Source organism: Chelonus insularis, unplaced genomic scaffold, assembly GCF_013357705.1.
Source record: "Chelonus insularis isolate UGA/USDA-ARS -01 unplaced genomic scaffold, ASM1335770v1 contig_121_pilon, whole genome shotgun sequence".
Lineage (NCBI taxonomy): Eukaryota > Metazoa > Arthropoda > Insecta > Hymenoptera > Braconidae > Chelonus > Chelonus insularis.
Genome location: NW_023276363.1, coordinates 55298 through 69411, shown reverse-complemented (window position 1 = coordinate 69411; position 14114 = coordinate 55298). Strand labels below are relative to the sequence as shown.

The 14114-nt window shown below is 31.7% G+C and overlaps 4 protein-coding genes across 4 annotated transcripts; 3 read left to right on the top strand and 1 right to left on the bottom strand.

Moving 5' to 3' along the window:
* Positions 1-25: 25 nt before the first annotated feature.
* On the bottom strand, positions 26-9440 carry LOC118065628 (uncharacterized). The gene is made up of 12 exons (XM_035081047.1): positions 9318-9440; positions 9046-9198; positions 8573-8865; positions 8267-8449; positions 7532-8195; positions 5922-7462; positions 1535-2125; positions 1250-1456; positions 1015-1164; positions 434-916; positions 256-378; positions 26-191 (listed from the first exon to the last, which is right to left on the bottom strand). Exons 1-12 carry the CDS (start codon positions 9318-9320, stop codon positions 26-28), a joined length of 4557 nt encoding a protein of 1518 aa, XP_034936938.1. The 5' UTR covers positions 9321-9440.
* Positions 2813-4555, top strand: LOC118066492 (CLIP domain-containing serine protease 14D-like). The gene is made up of 3 exons (XM_035082564.1): positions 2813-3175; positions 3260-3751; positions 3841-4555. Exons 1-3 carry the CDS (start codon positions 3094-3096, stop codon positions 4458-4460), a joined length of 1194 nt encoding a protein of 397 aa, XP_034938455.1. The 5' UTR covers positions 2813-3093; the 3' UTR covers positions 4461-4555.
* A 684-nt stretch (positions 9441-10124) lies between the features above and the next one.
* On the top strand, positions 10125-11194 carry Coq6 (ubiquinone biosynthesis protein COQ6, mitochondrial). The gene is made up of 5 exons (XM_035081034.1): positions 10125-10193; positions 10258-10320; positions 10390-10700; positions 10788-11070; positions 11150-11194. Exons 1-5 carry the CDS (start codon positions 10125-10127, stop codon positions 11192-11194), a joined length of 771 nt encoding a protein of 256 aa, XP_034936925.1.
* A 604-nt stretch (positions 11195-11798) lies between these two features.
* On the top strand, positions 11799-14009 carry Adck1 (aarF domain containing kinase 1). The gene is made up of 2 exons (XM_035082539.1): positions 11799-12074; positions 12248-14009. Exon 2 carries the CDS (start codon positions 12302-12304, stop codon positions 13877-13879), a length of 1578 nt encoding a protein of 525 aa, XP_034938430.1. The 5' UTR covers positions 11799-12074; positions 12248-12301; the 3' UTR covers positions 13880-14009.
* Positions 14010-14114: the final 105 nt, after the last annotated feature.

Below are 14114 nucleotides of genomic sequence, written 5' to 3'. Positions count from 1 at the left end.
TTACTTTTATTACTCACAATGTTTCCTATTTGCAATTATCAATTACCTGTGAATGACGTTCAAAAAGTGTAGGAATACGAGTTACTCGATCCAACATCATTTCCATCTCAAAACGGTGTCTTTCAGCTTGCTCTCTTGCTTCGTCCCTTCGCAAGGATGTACGATAATTTAAATCACTCTCGAGATCCTTTCTAAAATAAACAATGAGTTTTTTTCTATCCTTTTGTCTTAAATTTTTCTTGTTATTTACATTACCTCGCAGCTGTTCTTAATGCTCGCCAAGCAGGTTTTTTACTGGTCAGTGATTCCCTCAATTTAATAGCATACTCCTTTGCTTGTTCTTCCATTTTCTCTCTTATCTCTCGTTCTAACTTTTCCCTAAAAACTTCTTACATCATTTGGGTTGGTTACTCAATTAATAATAAAGTCTTACCTCGATGCTTGACATCGAAGAATAGCAGCCAAATTATTTCCTCTGCCAGAAAAATCTGTCATTACTGATCGAGACCTTTCTGATGTCATAGGAGTAACGCTACACATTCTGGATGAATCTTCACTTTTACGACATTCATCATTGGCACAATTTCTTCTTCTTGGAATATATGCTGATTTTATGCGTTCTCGTCTAGCCATAGAAGGTGGTAAAGATGATGACTTCAACAACTCTGCTGCTCTGATTTTTTTTTGCATTTGTCGCACGTATTCTTCTTCAAGCATTCGATCATAAATTTCTGTACCAAATAAATCCTTAGGTACTGGTTTTGCTCGAAATTTTGATGTAGATTTATTATTTTTTCGATAAAGTTCAGGACTTGAACGACTCATTGCTTTCCCTGCTCGTTTATCACATTCTAGTTTGAACGGTTTTACTTGAGACATCAAACTCCAAGCAGCTTCTTCACGAATCATTCGACTCCTTCATTGAAAAAAAATATTTAATATATTTTTTCCATGTAATATAAAAATAATATTTATTCGATTGTTAAGAGTATTATAAGTTTAAATTTTTTATACCTCTCTTCTTTAGCAGCCATTAATTTATCGTAAAGAGGAATTCTAGATGTCAAAGGAATTGGTCTAACTCTTCGCCCTTTCTTGAAGCCTTCTTTATTATTTTCTGTGGCTTTTGTTTCAGTTTCATTCATAAATTTTTCTGCTTCATCTCTAAATTTAAACAATTTTTGAAGTAATTTTTATCTTTACTATTAATTATTATAATAAATTATATTAGATATTATTTAATACAAACCTTAAGGCAAAAGAAAAAGGTTTTGGAACAGTCGGTTGCCATTTTTTAGGACTACTCGGTGGTAAGCTTCTTGTTTCAACGCTATTTTCAGAATCACTTTCATCACTATCAGTGCTTTTTGACTCGCTCCATGTACTCCAACTTTTACCAGCTGAATGGATTTCTCTATTTTTTAGAGTTTTCATTGCTTTGTCTTTATTCCTACATCTAAAAAAAAAATAAAATACAGCAAGAAAAAAAAAGTTAAAAATTTCGTTAATTGATTTGGATAATAACCAAATTTACCTGAAGGTTAAAAGATCTTGATCTTCAGCTAAACCAGCAAATGTCCCTGACGAAAACAGTAGAGGACTTGCTGTTCTAGAATCTTCTAAGCTACATTTTTTTCCTAACAATTTTAAATCTCGACTATTCTGATCCCATCTTTTAGATTTATCTGGAATAGACGGAGTCGACGGTGGTAAAATTGTCTGAGGAATTGGCTTATCTTGAACACTTAGACATTTATCATTACTTTCATCATGATCCAGGCAATTTTTAAAATTCTTTAACAACAATTTCTGTTTTCTCTTCAGATAATCCAACTTCTGTTTGAATTGTTCATTAGAGAGATGATAAACTTCTTGGTAATCTGGTATGCTATCAAGGAAATCCAGGAAACTTTCCAAATTACTGTCGTCTGAACTACCAGCTTCTTGGTTAGAGTCTTGAACACTTGATGAATGTGATGCAAAATTAATGCGACGACTCTTATCATTTTTATTACTCCTACGTTTCTCTATCCTCTGAACTCTTGGACGTTCGTAGGATGGTGTTGGTTGACGACTATAAGGATCGACTGGTACTTTAACACAAGAATGAACAAATGATGTACCTCTATGTTCAGACATTTTTATATATTGCACTTCAAAAACAATTCCATCACTTCTTCACGGATTTATTCCATTATTATTATATTGCTATGTACGTTCTTCAGGTACTTCACCTGTAATCGATCGGTCAACGCAGGCGAACGTGTCACCATGGTGACTTTGAACTCAAGAAAATACAGGGAAGAACATCTTCCAGACAATCTTCCTCATACAAAAAATCTGTATTTTTCAACTAGACTTTAAAAAAATTTTTCTTTTTGAAAGAATATTTCAAATTAAAAAATTATTCAATTTAGAAAAATATTGACGAGTCAACTTATCTCATCATCTTTGTTTATTAATTAAATCAGGGCATTGAATGTTAAATATTACACTCCTGACAAAAATTCTGTTGATTAATATAATAGTCATTTATTATCGTCTTCATGATGTAATAGACTTGGTATTAATATAAATTCTTAATAAATTAATAAATAATTTGATAAAACGTTTCTTCAAAATTTTATCAAAAAATCATTAATGATAATTAAACTTATTTATTTCCATTTAAATATAATTGTTATATTAACTTTAATTACTTAATGTTCTATTCATCTCTTGATTTGCCATTGACTATTATTTAACACCAGACATAAGGTTCGATAACTTTTGACTTTCAAACAGCTACCAGTAGGTTCAAGGGTAGCTACATCTATTCACTCGTGAAGGAAATTGAATTCTATGCTCAAATGGGGAGATAAGTATTCTTGTTTATTTACACTTGAACTTATGGAATTGGGTTGTAAGAGACCTGATTTCTGAATTGATAGAAAGGATCATAGGAAATTCCTCCTGGTAAATGGTGGGAGAAATGAGGTGTCTGGGACTATGACCAGCTCATATTCAGAGCTGTTTAGTTGTTAATTACATCGTCTAAAGAGCAGCAGTGCTCTTTCAACTGACAACCTGAGAAAAATTGATTTTAAAAATCAAATGATCATGCGAAAAGTTTCGTTTTTTTTACATTGCATTATTTTATGCATTACACTTGCATCCATCACTGCCATCGATGAAAGTAAGTACCAATTATTTCTAGCAATAAATATTGTAATTGAAAATATGAATGATAATTTATTGATAATATTTTTTATAATTATAGATGAAAGTTGTACAACACCAGACAAGAAGGATGGGATTTGCATTATTCTTCCTGAATGTAGTGCTCTAATGAAACTTTTAAAAAATCGACGTACAATCAATGAAACTTCTCTAAACTTTTTGAGAGAATCTAAATGTGGATTTAAAGGAATGACACCAAAAGTTTGTTGCAAAGAAATTCCACCCAATGAAATAATTCAATTTAATTCCCAAGATAAACTGATTCTTTCATCGTTAGATTCATCAGATGATGAAATAAAATTCCCTGATACTGCAAACCATCCCAATCTGAAGTACTTGAAGCATGATATCTGTGGACCAATGTTTAATGGAAAAATAATGGGAGGTGCAAAGACAAGTGTGATAGATTATCCCTGGATGGCATTACTATCATATGATTTTAATGGAACCAAAGAATTTAAATGCGGTGGGAGCATAATAAATGAAAGATATATATTGACTGCTGCCCATTGTGTGACGAATCTTTCACCACGTAAGTTACTGAATTAATCATTAAATAATAAAAACTATTCAATCGATATGTTATCAGATTTTCTAATGAAACATTGATATATATTTTAGCACTCACTTTAGACGCAGTACGAATTGGAGAACATAATCTAAATACAGATCGTGATTGTGATCGAGATAATGATGGCAATGAATTAGTTTGTTCTAATGGACATCAAGATTTCAACATAGAAGAAGTTCACTACCATCCAGAATTTAATTCAAGGAATCTAAAAAATGACATAGGACTTATACGAGTAGATAGACCTATAGACTTTTCACAGATAACAATCAAACCAATTTGCTTACCGATTGGTCCTACAGCAAGCCATGGTCCTAAACGATTTACAGTGCTTGGCTGGGGATCAACAGAACGTGGACCACGTAGCAACGAACTTCTCCAGGTGACTCTAGCTCGAATGAATTATAAAGAATGCGCTAAACGGTATCCTCGTTACGTAACTATTTGGTATAAACATATATGCGCTGGTGGCAGAGCTGGAAAAGATTCTTGTGGAGGTGATAGTGGTGGTCCTTTATTAGCACCTGCACTTTATTATGACAATATTCGATATGTGCAATATGGGATTGTGAGCTTTGGACATAGAAGATGTGGAACTGACGGTGTTCCTGGCGTTTATACTAAAATTGTTTTCTATCTGGACTGGGTATTGGATAACATCAAGCCCTAATAATAATTTATAAAATTTTTCAAAGATTTATGTTTTTAACGTTGACCATCATTATGATTGTCAAATTAACCTATGAATAATTTTTTGTAATAATAATTGAGAGAATACTTTTGTATATAAAATTAGTTAAGTAACATAATTACATGAATAATAAACAATTATATGATTTGTTTACGTACATCAGATTCCAACCTCCTCTGATACTTCCTACTTTGCTTAGACTTTGTTGATTCTGAGTAGTTTTTATATTTTTAATTATTAAAAATATTTAGTAAATATATTTAAACCATAAATGATTTCTTGAAATTACTTTTTTAATCATTTTTATAAGATTAACTTTTACAAGTATATAAACAGACGCTTGTTTTGAAATTCTGACACCAGTGCGCCAAACAAAATGGCGCTTGTTGGTGAATTTTTGTCATGTTCCCGAGGAATTTGTACAAACTTATGGTCAAAACACGCTGTTTTAACTGCAAATAATGTTATATTATCTAGAAAACACCATTGTGATACTGGAAACATTGATAAACATCATGATATCATTATTACTGGAGGTGGTATGATCGGAACAACTCTTGCGGTTGCTTTAGGTTAGAATTTTAAAATCATAAAAAATTGCGTTGTTTAGCTCCAAAGAAAATATTTTATTCATTTAATATTTAACCAATGAAAAATAAATGTTAATGTTTGCATCTCATTGTTTAGTATTTAAAAAAGAAATTATTTTCTTTACTAATCATATCAATTAGCAGATAAGATCTATTTTCCATAATATTTAACTATTTCGAATAATTAACTCTTGCTACAGCAAACAATCGAGCACTTGAACCAACGAAAATATTATTACTTGAAGGAAGTAAGAAACACGAATATAAACAGGAAGAAAAATATTCTAATCGAGTTGTTGCTTTAAATCAGCAAACACGAACATTATTATCAAGTATTGGTGCATGGAAGCACATTGAAGAAATTCGATATGCTCCAGTTCGTAAAATGCAGGTATTTTATCATATATATATATATCATGCTCAATGACCTTCAATGTTATCCCTAGTATTTGATACATGTTATTAATGATAAGGTATGGGATGCCTGTTCTGATGCCATGATCACATTTAATGAAGATCATCTATCTGAAGAAATAGCTTATATTGTAGAAAATGATCTAATCCTTCATGCAGTATCTAGACAACTTGAAAAGCATCCATCTGTCCATGTTGTTTATAACGCCAAAGTACAAGATGTTGTTTTACCAAAGATTCATGGAGAAAGAACTACTGTTAAACTTGAAAGTGGAGAAGAATTTAGTAGTCAATTGTTGGTAAGTAAATAATAGTTTTCAGTTGCAATAAAACAATTCACTTAAAATAAACCAATTTTTATTAAAATTATAAATTTGATGACTAATACATTAAATTTATTACAAAATGTTAAAAATAGTATAAAAAGTTATGTCATAAATCATTTTGTGGCTCAATTTCTCTAGCAATCGATTCCACTTTATTTGTTAATGTATCTAAACGTACGCAAATATTTTGAGAACACCTTTTGAATTCAGTAAACAATTCTAGTAATTGTCTATTATTATCGTTATTGGAACTGAGACTATATAACCTACTAAGCCTTTGATGATCTTCACCATCTGCAGTGTTTCGAGATGACATAACAGCACTTCTTACTTTAATTTTTCTCTCCGATACTAATCTATAAATAGACTTTATTAAATCTTTCGGCAGTCGTTTTTCTCGGGGATCATTAGGCCTGATGTGGATAGCGCAGTGATGAGGTGGATGTAAAAGAAGTGCTCCTTTCCTGCATGGCTTGACGAGTTTTTTAGGACAATGATCTAGGAACTTAGAGAATAACATACTTTCTAAATGTGCAACAAGTTCAGCTCTACGTACAAGCCTGTCTAGTCCAGCACATCGACGGAGTTCTTGAATATCAGAAACAGCAAGACCGACCATGAGATTGGTCAAAATGATGGTAACTAATACTACAAATGCAAGTAGCATTAAATGAGCAGTGCCTTGATATAGAAGGGGTGCTTCTTTATCAAAAAAAACATCTTCAAATTCTAATTCTCCTGACATCATAATAATTGTTTTTAGTAGACCAACTAGAGGATTCATAAAAGATTTATAATTTTGATGAAGAACACTAAATCCTAAAGAGAACCCGATTATAAGACACATATATGCTCCGAGAAATTTGAAAAAATTAAGAGAAACTTGGGTAAACATTTGAACATATAATCCAAACATAGGAAATCTTCCAACTACCATCATAAGCTCCATCCATACCAGCAGTATACCTACAGCAGCAACATGATGTTGCCAAGATCCAGCTGGTTTAAACAAAATTGCACTTGAAGCAAAAACTACTCCCCATTGAAGCCAATTTTCCCATCTTTTCACGTAATTACAGAGACCATGTGATAATTGGAAGATTTCTTTGCACGCTAAAATGCAAGTAAATACTGCAACTGGCCAAAAAAGTATTTTCATTAACGCTTGTTGATCGTATAAAAATGTGACAACAATATATGCTGAGAAGATTCCAACAAATACTGAATGAAATATTAAACTAAAAAGAAAAAACTTACGAATTCTAAGCCATTTTAAATAAAGAAAACTTTCACAGAGTGGATGTTTGAGAATATGTCTCTGTCCCACTTCTACTAGGCATAACATTAAATCAGTTTCTCCTCTTCCTCCAGGTACCAAAGGTCTAAAATCTAATCTTAATTCACAATCAACATCGCCAAGTTCATGATCATGTAAGGATATTGCTTGATCTAATCGTGCAACAAATTTAGAAAGAACGTCTGGTGTTCGTCGAATAATGAAACTCAAGGCAGATACTCCTCCTTTTGTTCGTGCAGTAACATCAGCTCCTTTCGCCAATAATAAAGTTACCACAAACGAGCTTTCATTTAAAGCTGCAATGTGTAAAGGGGTGTAGCCAAATTTATCTGCTTTATTTACTGATGCTCCAGCCTATTAATAACAGAATCAATTGGAGCATTATTCCATTGCAAATTTTATTTATAAATTACTTAATATTACCTGTATAAGCATTCGCACTAATTCACCACTTCTAAAACTTTTAGCAACAGCAGTATGTAAAGGTGTTCTTCCATCATCATCTTCAATATTTACATTAGCTCCTGCTGCAATAAGTGTTTCTAAAGTTTCTGCAGACTGTGCTAAAGCTGCAAGATGTAATGCAGTCTGTCCTCTTGAATTTCTTGCATCAATCGGAGCCCCAGCTTCCAAGAGATGTTTTGTACATTCACTGCTACCTTCTTCAGCCGCTAAATGAAGTGGAGTTGATCGTGCTTGACCAAATTGAACTCTCACGTCAGCTCCATAGTTTAAAAGTAAAACGACACTTCGCACAGATCCTAAACTTGCAGCTACATGTAATGGAGTCTCAGTGTAAACTTGAGGATTATTAGGAGAAGCTCCGGCTTTCAAAAGAGATTCTATGCATTCAGGAATATTGCTGAGAACTGCATAATGTAATGGTGTTCGTCCAGGAAGTCCAGCGTCAACATTTCCACCAGCTTTGATCAAGCTTCTGACTGAGCAAACGTCACCAATGGCTGCAGCACAGTGAAGAGCAGTGTACTCTTTATTTGAATCCCATTCATTAGGATTTGCACCATGTTTTAAGAGCTCTTCAATTATTTTCATGCGTCCGGCTGATGCTGCCAGATGTAACGGAGTTCTAGAGAAAGAATTATGATGTTTAACTTATGATGTTTGATTTGAAATCAATTAAGAAAATATTATTCCAACCTTCCACTTCCGTCTCTCGCTGATATGTTGGTACCTCTTTCCAGTAATAATTTAACCACTTCGTATTGTCCAAGCCAGCACGCTACCAAAAGACACGTTTCTGGCCATTTTGCTAAAACTAATGCTGGTGCTGATGATGATGCTGTTTCATTTTGAGCTGCGTAAGAAGACTTTCTCATATCACTACAATTTTTATTTACATTATTATCTGCTTATAAAAACTAATTTAATTATTGTAAAAAAATTTTTTTTTTACAATATTTATGATGAAACGTATTTTATAATAATCTGACAATAATCTCGTACCCATTAGCAAAGTTGGAGATGACTGGAAATTGATCCTTCAATGTTGCTAAAATATTAGAGTTCTTTAATGCTTCAACAACTTTCTCAAAAGTTTCTCCATGAATAGTTGGAATAAGTGTCAAAGCAGTTTCACCAGCAGGAAGATTGAATAGAGCATGTGTTACTTCATCAGAATCCCATGGTTGTTGATGAGATGTTAATATGTGTTTGGCACATGCCAACTCCATAGAACAGCCTTCAGATGATATACTACCACAATCAACACTATCCATCCACATATCTCCAGGTTGAGTCTTAAAAATAAATCAAAAATGATGATTGAAAAGAAAAAAAATATACATTTAACGAATCAAAAACTGTTTAGAAGAGTTACTAAATACGTTTGATTGATATCAATGACAAATATATTGACGTTGATTAAATTAAACCCAGTTAATTTTATATATTGTGACATAGACGGATTAAACAAATACCTCATAATCTACTGTAATCGATGCCATATGAATGTTTTCTTCGAATTTCCTAGCCTGCTGTTTTGTACGACGATCCATTAGTTTATCTGATGATTTCTGTCGACGTGGATTCAACATCCTCGCCAAAAGCGCAATTGGCTGAGAGTCCAATCTCTTTATTAATCATAAAATACACTGACAATGAATCACAAATAACGAAGGACTCGTATTTTCTACATCACGTTATTAAAAAACATGTAATATTGTAAAGCACTTAGTGTCGTTTCGAATACCATGAACAACTGGAAACGTATGTTGATCAATCCTGCATCTTCCCTCACGTGTTCCCAGATGTTTATAAGACAGCTTTAACTTATAATTAGATTTCGTTGATCTTTGCATTCCAGTATCGTCAAGTGAGTTTATCTGAGTAACATAAATTTTTTCAATTCTTTTTCTTTTCTCGCAAACCACGACAGGAAACTAGGCCAACCTCAAACTTCTGCAGAAGCCTCTTGTTGATAGCAACATCCGCTTGGGAAGTGGCGATTAAAAGTTGCCAATGACTTTTCCTTTTACTTTTGATCTTGATTCATTATATAATTGTTTACAAATATTTAGCAAACATAATGTTTAATACTTTGTTGTAGAATAAATTTTTTTTATTATGATTTAATGATGAGCATAAAAATTAGATTCATTCAAACTGTGATAAAGAATTAGTTACATGGAAATTGCAAAAAATGTTTAATCTAAGATTGTTTATATTCGGTAGAATAAAGCGTAGTTATAAAATATTTTTTTTATAAAGTTTCTGTAACATACAAAATTATAAGTTCTAGTAGTAAAACAAGTTATTTTTATAATTCATTAGTACCTTGTATTACTTTCAAGAACTATTAATAACGTCTTCATTCATCATTTTTTCTTTGAAAATCGTTTTCAAATTTAGTTTGAATATTTCATAATTTTTGAATATTTCTTGAATGTTATTGAATTATTGAATTTAACGATGATGATTTAATTATTATTTAATTATTAATTGATTTTGGAAATTGCAGGTTGGAGCTGATGGAGTAAATTCTCGTGTGCGTCAAGCGATGAACGTACAATGGATCAGATGGGATTATGATCAACTGGGTATTGTAGCAACTGTTGAATTATCAGAGGTAAATAAATATTTTATGAGCTACATGATGATTCATATAATCAATTGATAATTTTATCCTTCAGCCAACAGAAAACAATGTTGCGTGGCAAAGATTTCTACCAAATGGTCCAGTAGCTTTATTACCAGTAAGTTTAAATAAAACAAGATTTATAAAAAATTATTCAATAAACTATTTACTCATTAATCTTTTATAGTTAACAGATTCCTTGAGCTCTGTTGTTTGGTCTATCAATACCAGTGAAGCAAAAAGACTGTTGAAGGTCTCTGAAGAAGAATTTGTTGATGCTTTAAATGATGCATTATGGAAAGTTTATCCAAGGAATGGTGTTGTTGAAAGTGGTATGAAAGCATTGCAACAATTGCTTGAACAATTCTCACTACAGACTGGAGTTTCGAGACAGCTTCAACCTTCAGTTTCTAAAATAATCGAAGGATCACGAGCTGCTTTTCCTTTAGGGTTTGGCCATGCTGCGTCTTATGTTGCAAATGGAGTTGTTTTAATAGGGTAATAAAATTGATTGAATTTCAGATTCTTAAAAAATAAAAAATATTTGTTTATAAAAAATATTCAAAAAAAAATTCTTATATTTAGCGATGCAGCCCACAGAGTTCATCCATTAGCTGGTCAAGGTGTAAATCTTGGTTTTGGAGATATTACGACTTTAGTGAAAGTTTTAAATAATGCTGTAAGAGATGGAGCAATGCTAGGAGATACTCAGTATTTAAAGAAATATGAAACATCAAGACAAAGACATAATGTGCCCACCATGCTTGCAATAGATGCTTTACATAGATTATACAAAGGAACGGCAGCACCAATTGTATTAGCGAGGAGTTTAGGATTACAACTAATAAATGCACTTGGCCCTGTAAAGGTAAGCTGTTGTACTAGATAATTTAGGGTTCTTAAAATGGATTTTCTCAACAATTTGTCACAAAAATTGTTATTTCCAGAAATTTCTCATCGATCATGCTGAAGACACACGTACAGCTCGATAGAAGAATTGTAATTATTCGTAAAGTATTTATGCTATTGTGTACATAAATTATAAAAAATTTTTATAATAAAAATGTTAGATTTATGTAAAATGGCAAAATTCATATGTAATTTTGTCTACATACAAATTTCAGATTAGTAGACTATTTAGTTTATAATGATTGTTTCTTTGCTCGAATTAAATTTTTATGAGCATGATAAAAAAATATTTATGTAAAAATTTTTAAAAAATGTATGAAGCATATAAATTTATCTTTACTTTGATGTTATTAATTAAAATACCATTTATTTTTTTTTTCTTTTTCAAAGCTAAAGGCTTCATTTTGTTTGTTACACCTTTTTTGTGGTTTTTTAATAAAAAGAAATATCTATCTACCTATTAACGATATTTATTCGATTATACCAGTTTTGAAAAAATCATTAGTATAAAAGAGAAAATACATATATAGATTCCTTATTTATTTTTTGAATAACTATGTAATGGTTTAATACCGGAAAAATGGTTAATATTTATTTGATTACTTTTAAAATTCCTTTATCAGTATATCCATTAGCAACGAATCGTGCGATTTACTTACATAGTTATTAAATACCTTAACACATTGCGTCAACACTTTTCCAATACCACGTGTCAGAAGTTAGAGTAGAGGGACAAAGTCTGGGCTCATCAACTTAAGTGTTAGATATGCATGATTAACAGTAAAGTTGTAATAAATTTTTACAAATTAAATCAAAGTATATTTTATCAACAATCAATATAACGTACAAAAGTGCCTTTATATCATGTTGAGAGTGCTTAAAACTGCTTGTATTTTTTTATGTTATTGAAGATTTAATTTTTTATATTAAGTATTTGTTGTTAAAAGTAATTTATTAAATCTAGTGAGTATGATTGTTTTTTTATGAATGTTTATCGAGTCGAGTAACCTATTTCTTTAATAATGATGATCAATAATTATGATTATCTAATGATTTTGATACTTGATAACAATGTTATCATGAAAATGAGGTTATGTTTATTAGAAAAGTAGTTTTAAAATACCTGTTTTTTTCAGGTGCCAGTGTATGCTGAATCTAAAGAATCATTTTTGGAAATTTATTTCATTAAAATGTCATTATTCAGATCAAAAAGACTTCTCAAATATGCAATAATAGGAACAGCAGGAATTGGGACTTTTGCGTCATGGAGATCTAATGCTTATGATGCAGGATCTATTGGGATTGTACGATTAGGAAGAGCAGCAGTAGCAGTATTTATCATAGGATCAAATTATAATAAAGCACTTTACAGTAGTCAAATAGACAGATCATCACCGGAGTATCCTAAAGTTAAATCAGAAGCTCATTTGTTTGGAGCTAAAAAATTATTGGAGTTATGCTGTGCAAACAAAGGTGTTTATATCAAAATAGGTCAGCATATAGGAGCTTTAGATTATTTATTACCAACAGAATACGTAACAACCATGAGAGTTTTACACAGTTCAGCTCCTCAATCTCCATTTGACGATGTGTTAACTGTTTTGAAAGAAGATTTGAAAGCAGATCCTTACGAAATATTTTCATCTATTGATCCCTCTCCGATTGGAGCTGCTAGTCTAGCTCAAGTTCATAAAGCTGTTTTAAAAGATGGAGAAACTGTTGCTGTTAAAGTTCAACATAGAGCAGTAAGATCAAATGCTTATGTCGATATAAAAACTATGTCTGTTCTTGTCAAAATAACATCTTGGATATTTCCTGAATTTAAATTCGACTGGCTAGTAGATGAAACTAAAAAAAATATATTTAAAGAGCTTGACTTCATGTGTGAAGGAAAAAATGCTGAAAAATTAGAGCATTTATTTTCTCATTACAAATGGCTTAAAGTCCCTAAAATATATTGGAACCTTTCTACTCCACGTGTGTTAACCATGGAGTTTGTTCAAGGAGGTCAAATAAACGACTTAAAGTATATTCGTGATCACAATATCAATTCATACGAAGTGAGCAGTAAACTGGGTCGCCTGTACAGTCATATGATTTTTATAACGGGTTTTGTACATTCCGATCCTCATCCTGGAAATATTCTTGTCAGAAAAAATTCCAAAAATGAGGTAGAATTAGTGCTACTTGACCATGGCCTTTATGCAGAATTAAGTAATGAGTTTCGTTGGTCCTATTCTAAACTTTGGCTGGCCATTCTTGACCGAGACAAAGAGACAATGAGAAAGTATTGTGCAGCTCTTGGTGTTGAAGATATGTATGGATTACTTGCATGTATGGTATCAGGTAGAACTTGGGATACAATAATGGCTGGAGTAGAAAGGACGAAATATTCAAGTAATGAAAAGGAACAATTTCAAAACGAAGTCCCAAATTTATTACCTCAGATTAGTGAAGTACTAGAAAGGGTGAATAGACAAATGCTGTTAGTACTAAAGACTAATGATCTTATACGCAGCATTGAGCATACTTTAAAAACGTCCTCGAGAATGTCAGCCTTAATGGAAATGTCCAAATGTTGTATTCATTCGGTTTATGGTGAAAAATTAAAGTACAGCAGAGGTCGATGGAAACGACTAAAATTGAAAATAGGAGAACAATTTGCTCTTTTAAAATTAACACTTTATTATACGTATTTAGGATTTATTAATGCTAGTATAATGAAAAGCGTGGAGTCGTTGTGGACTCACGATTTTTATCCATTTTAATATAAATAATTTCATATGTTTAATGTAAATTTTTTGTAAAAATACTGATGGTGTTTATGTAAGCTGGTCTACTAATACACAGTGTTTTGTAATTATTTATTCGATATCAATAAACTTTACATGCATTATATAGAATACTATATACTAGTTACTATATACATTGAAGCCTGAAAAATCCCCTGACACATCTTGTTTGACTCGTTGACCTGTGAATTCCATTGTGTATGTTGAAGAT

Excerpts from the sequence above, each read along its gene's own strand:
- Coq6 (XM_035081034.1), top strand. The coding sequence starts at position 10,125 with ATGAACGTACAATGGATCAGATGGGATTATGATCAACTGGGTATTGTA. Across the intron at positions 10,701-10,787 it reads AATGGAGTTGTTTTAATAGG|CGATGCAGCCCACAGAGTTC; the intron begins GTAATAAAATTG and ends TCTTATATTTAG. Across the intron at positions 11,071-11,149 it reads ATGCACTTGGCCCTGTAAAG|AAATTTCTCATCGATCATGC; the intron begins GTAAGCTGTTGT and ends TGTTATTTCCAG.
- LOC118065628 (XM_035081047.1), bottom strand. Across the intron at positions 1,165-1,249 it reads CCTTTTTCTTTTGCCTTAAG|AGATGAAGCAGAAAAATTTA; the intron begins GTTTGTATTAAA and ends GTTTAAATTTAG. Across the intron at positions 917-1,014 it reads ATGGCTGCTAAAGAAGAGAG|GAGTCGAATGATTCGTGAAG; the intron begins GTATAAAAAATT and ends TTTTCAATGAAG.
- LOC118066492 (XM_035082564.1), top strand. The coding sequence starts at position 3,094 with ATGATCATGCGAAAAGTTTCGTTTTTTTTACATTGCATTATTTTATGC. Across the intron at positions 3,176-3,259 it reads CATCACTGCCATCGATGAAA|ATGAAAGTTGTACAACACCA; the intron begins GTAAGTACCAAT and ends TTATAATTATAG. Across the intron at positions 3,752-3,840 it reads TGTGACGAATCTTTCACCAC|CACTCACTTTAGACGCAGTA; the intron begins GTAAGTTACTGA and ends TATATATTTTAG.
- Adck1 (XM_035082539.1), top strand. The coding sequence starts at position 12,302 with ATGTCATTATTCAGATCAAAAAGACTTCTCAAATATGCAATAATAGGA.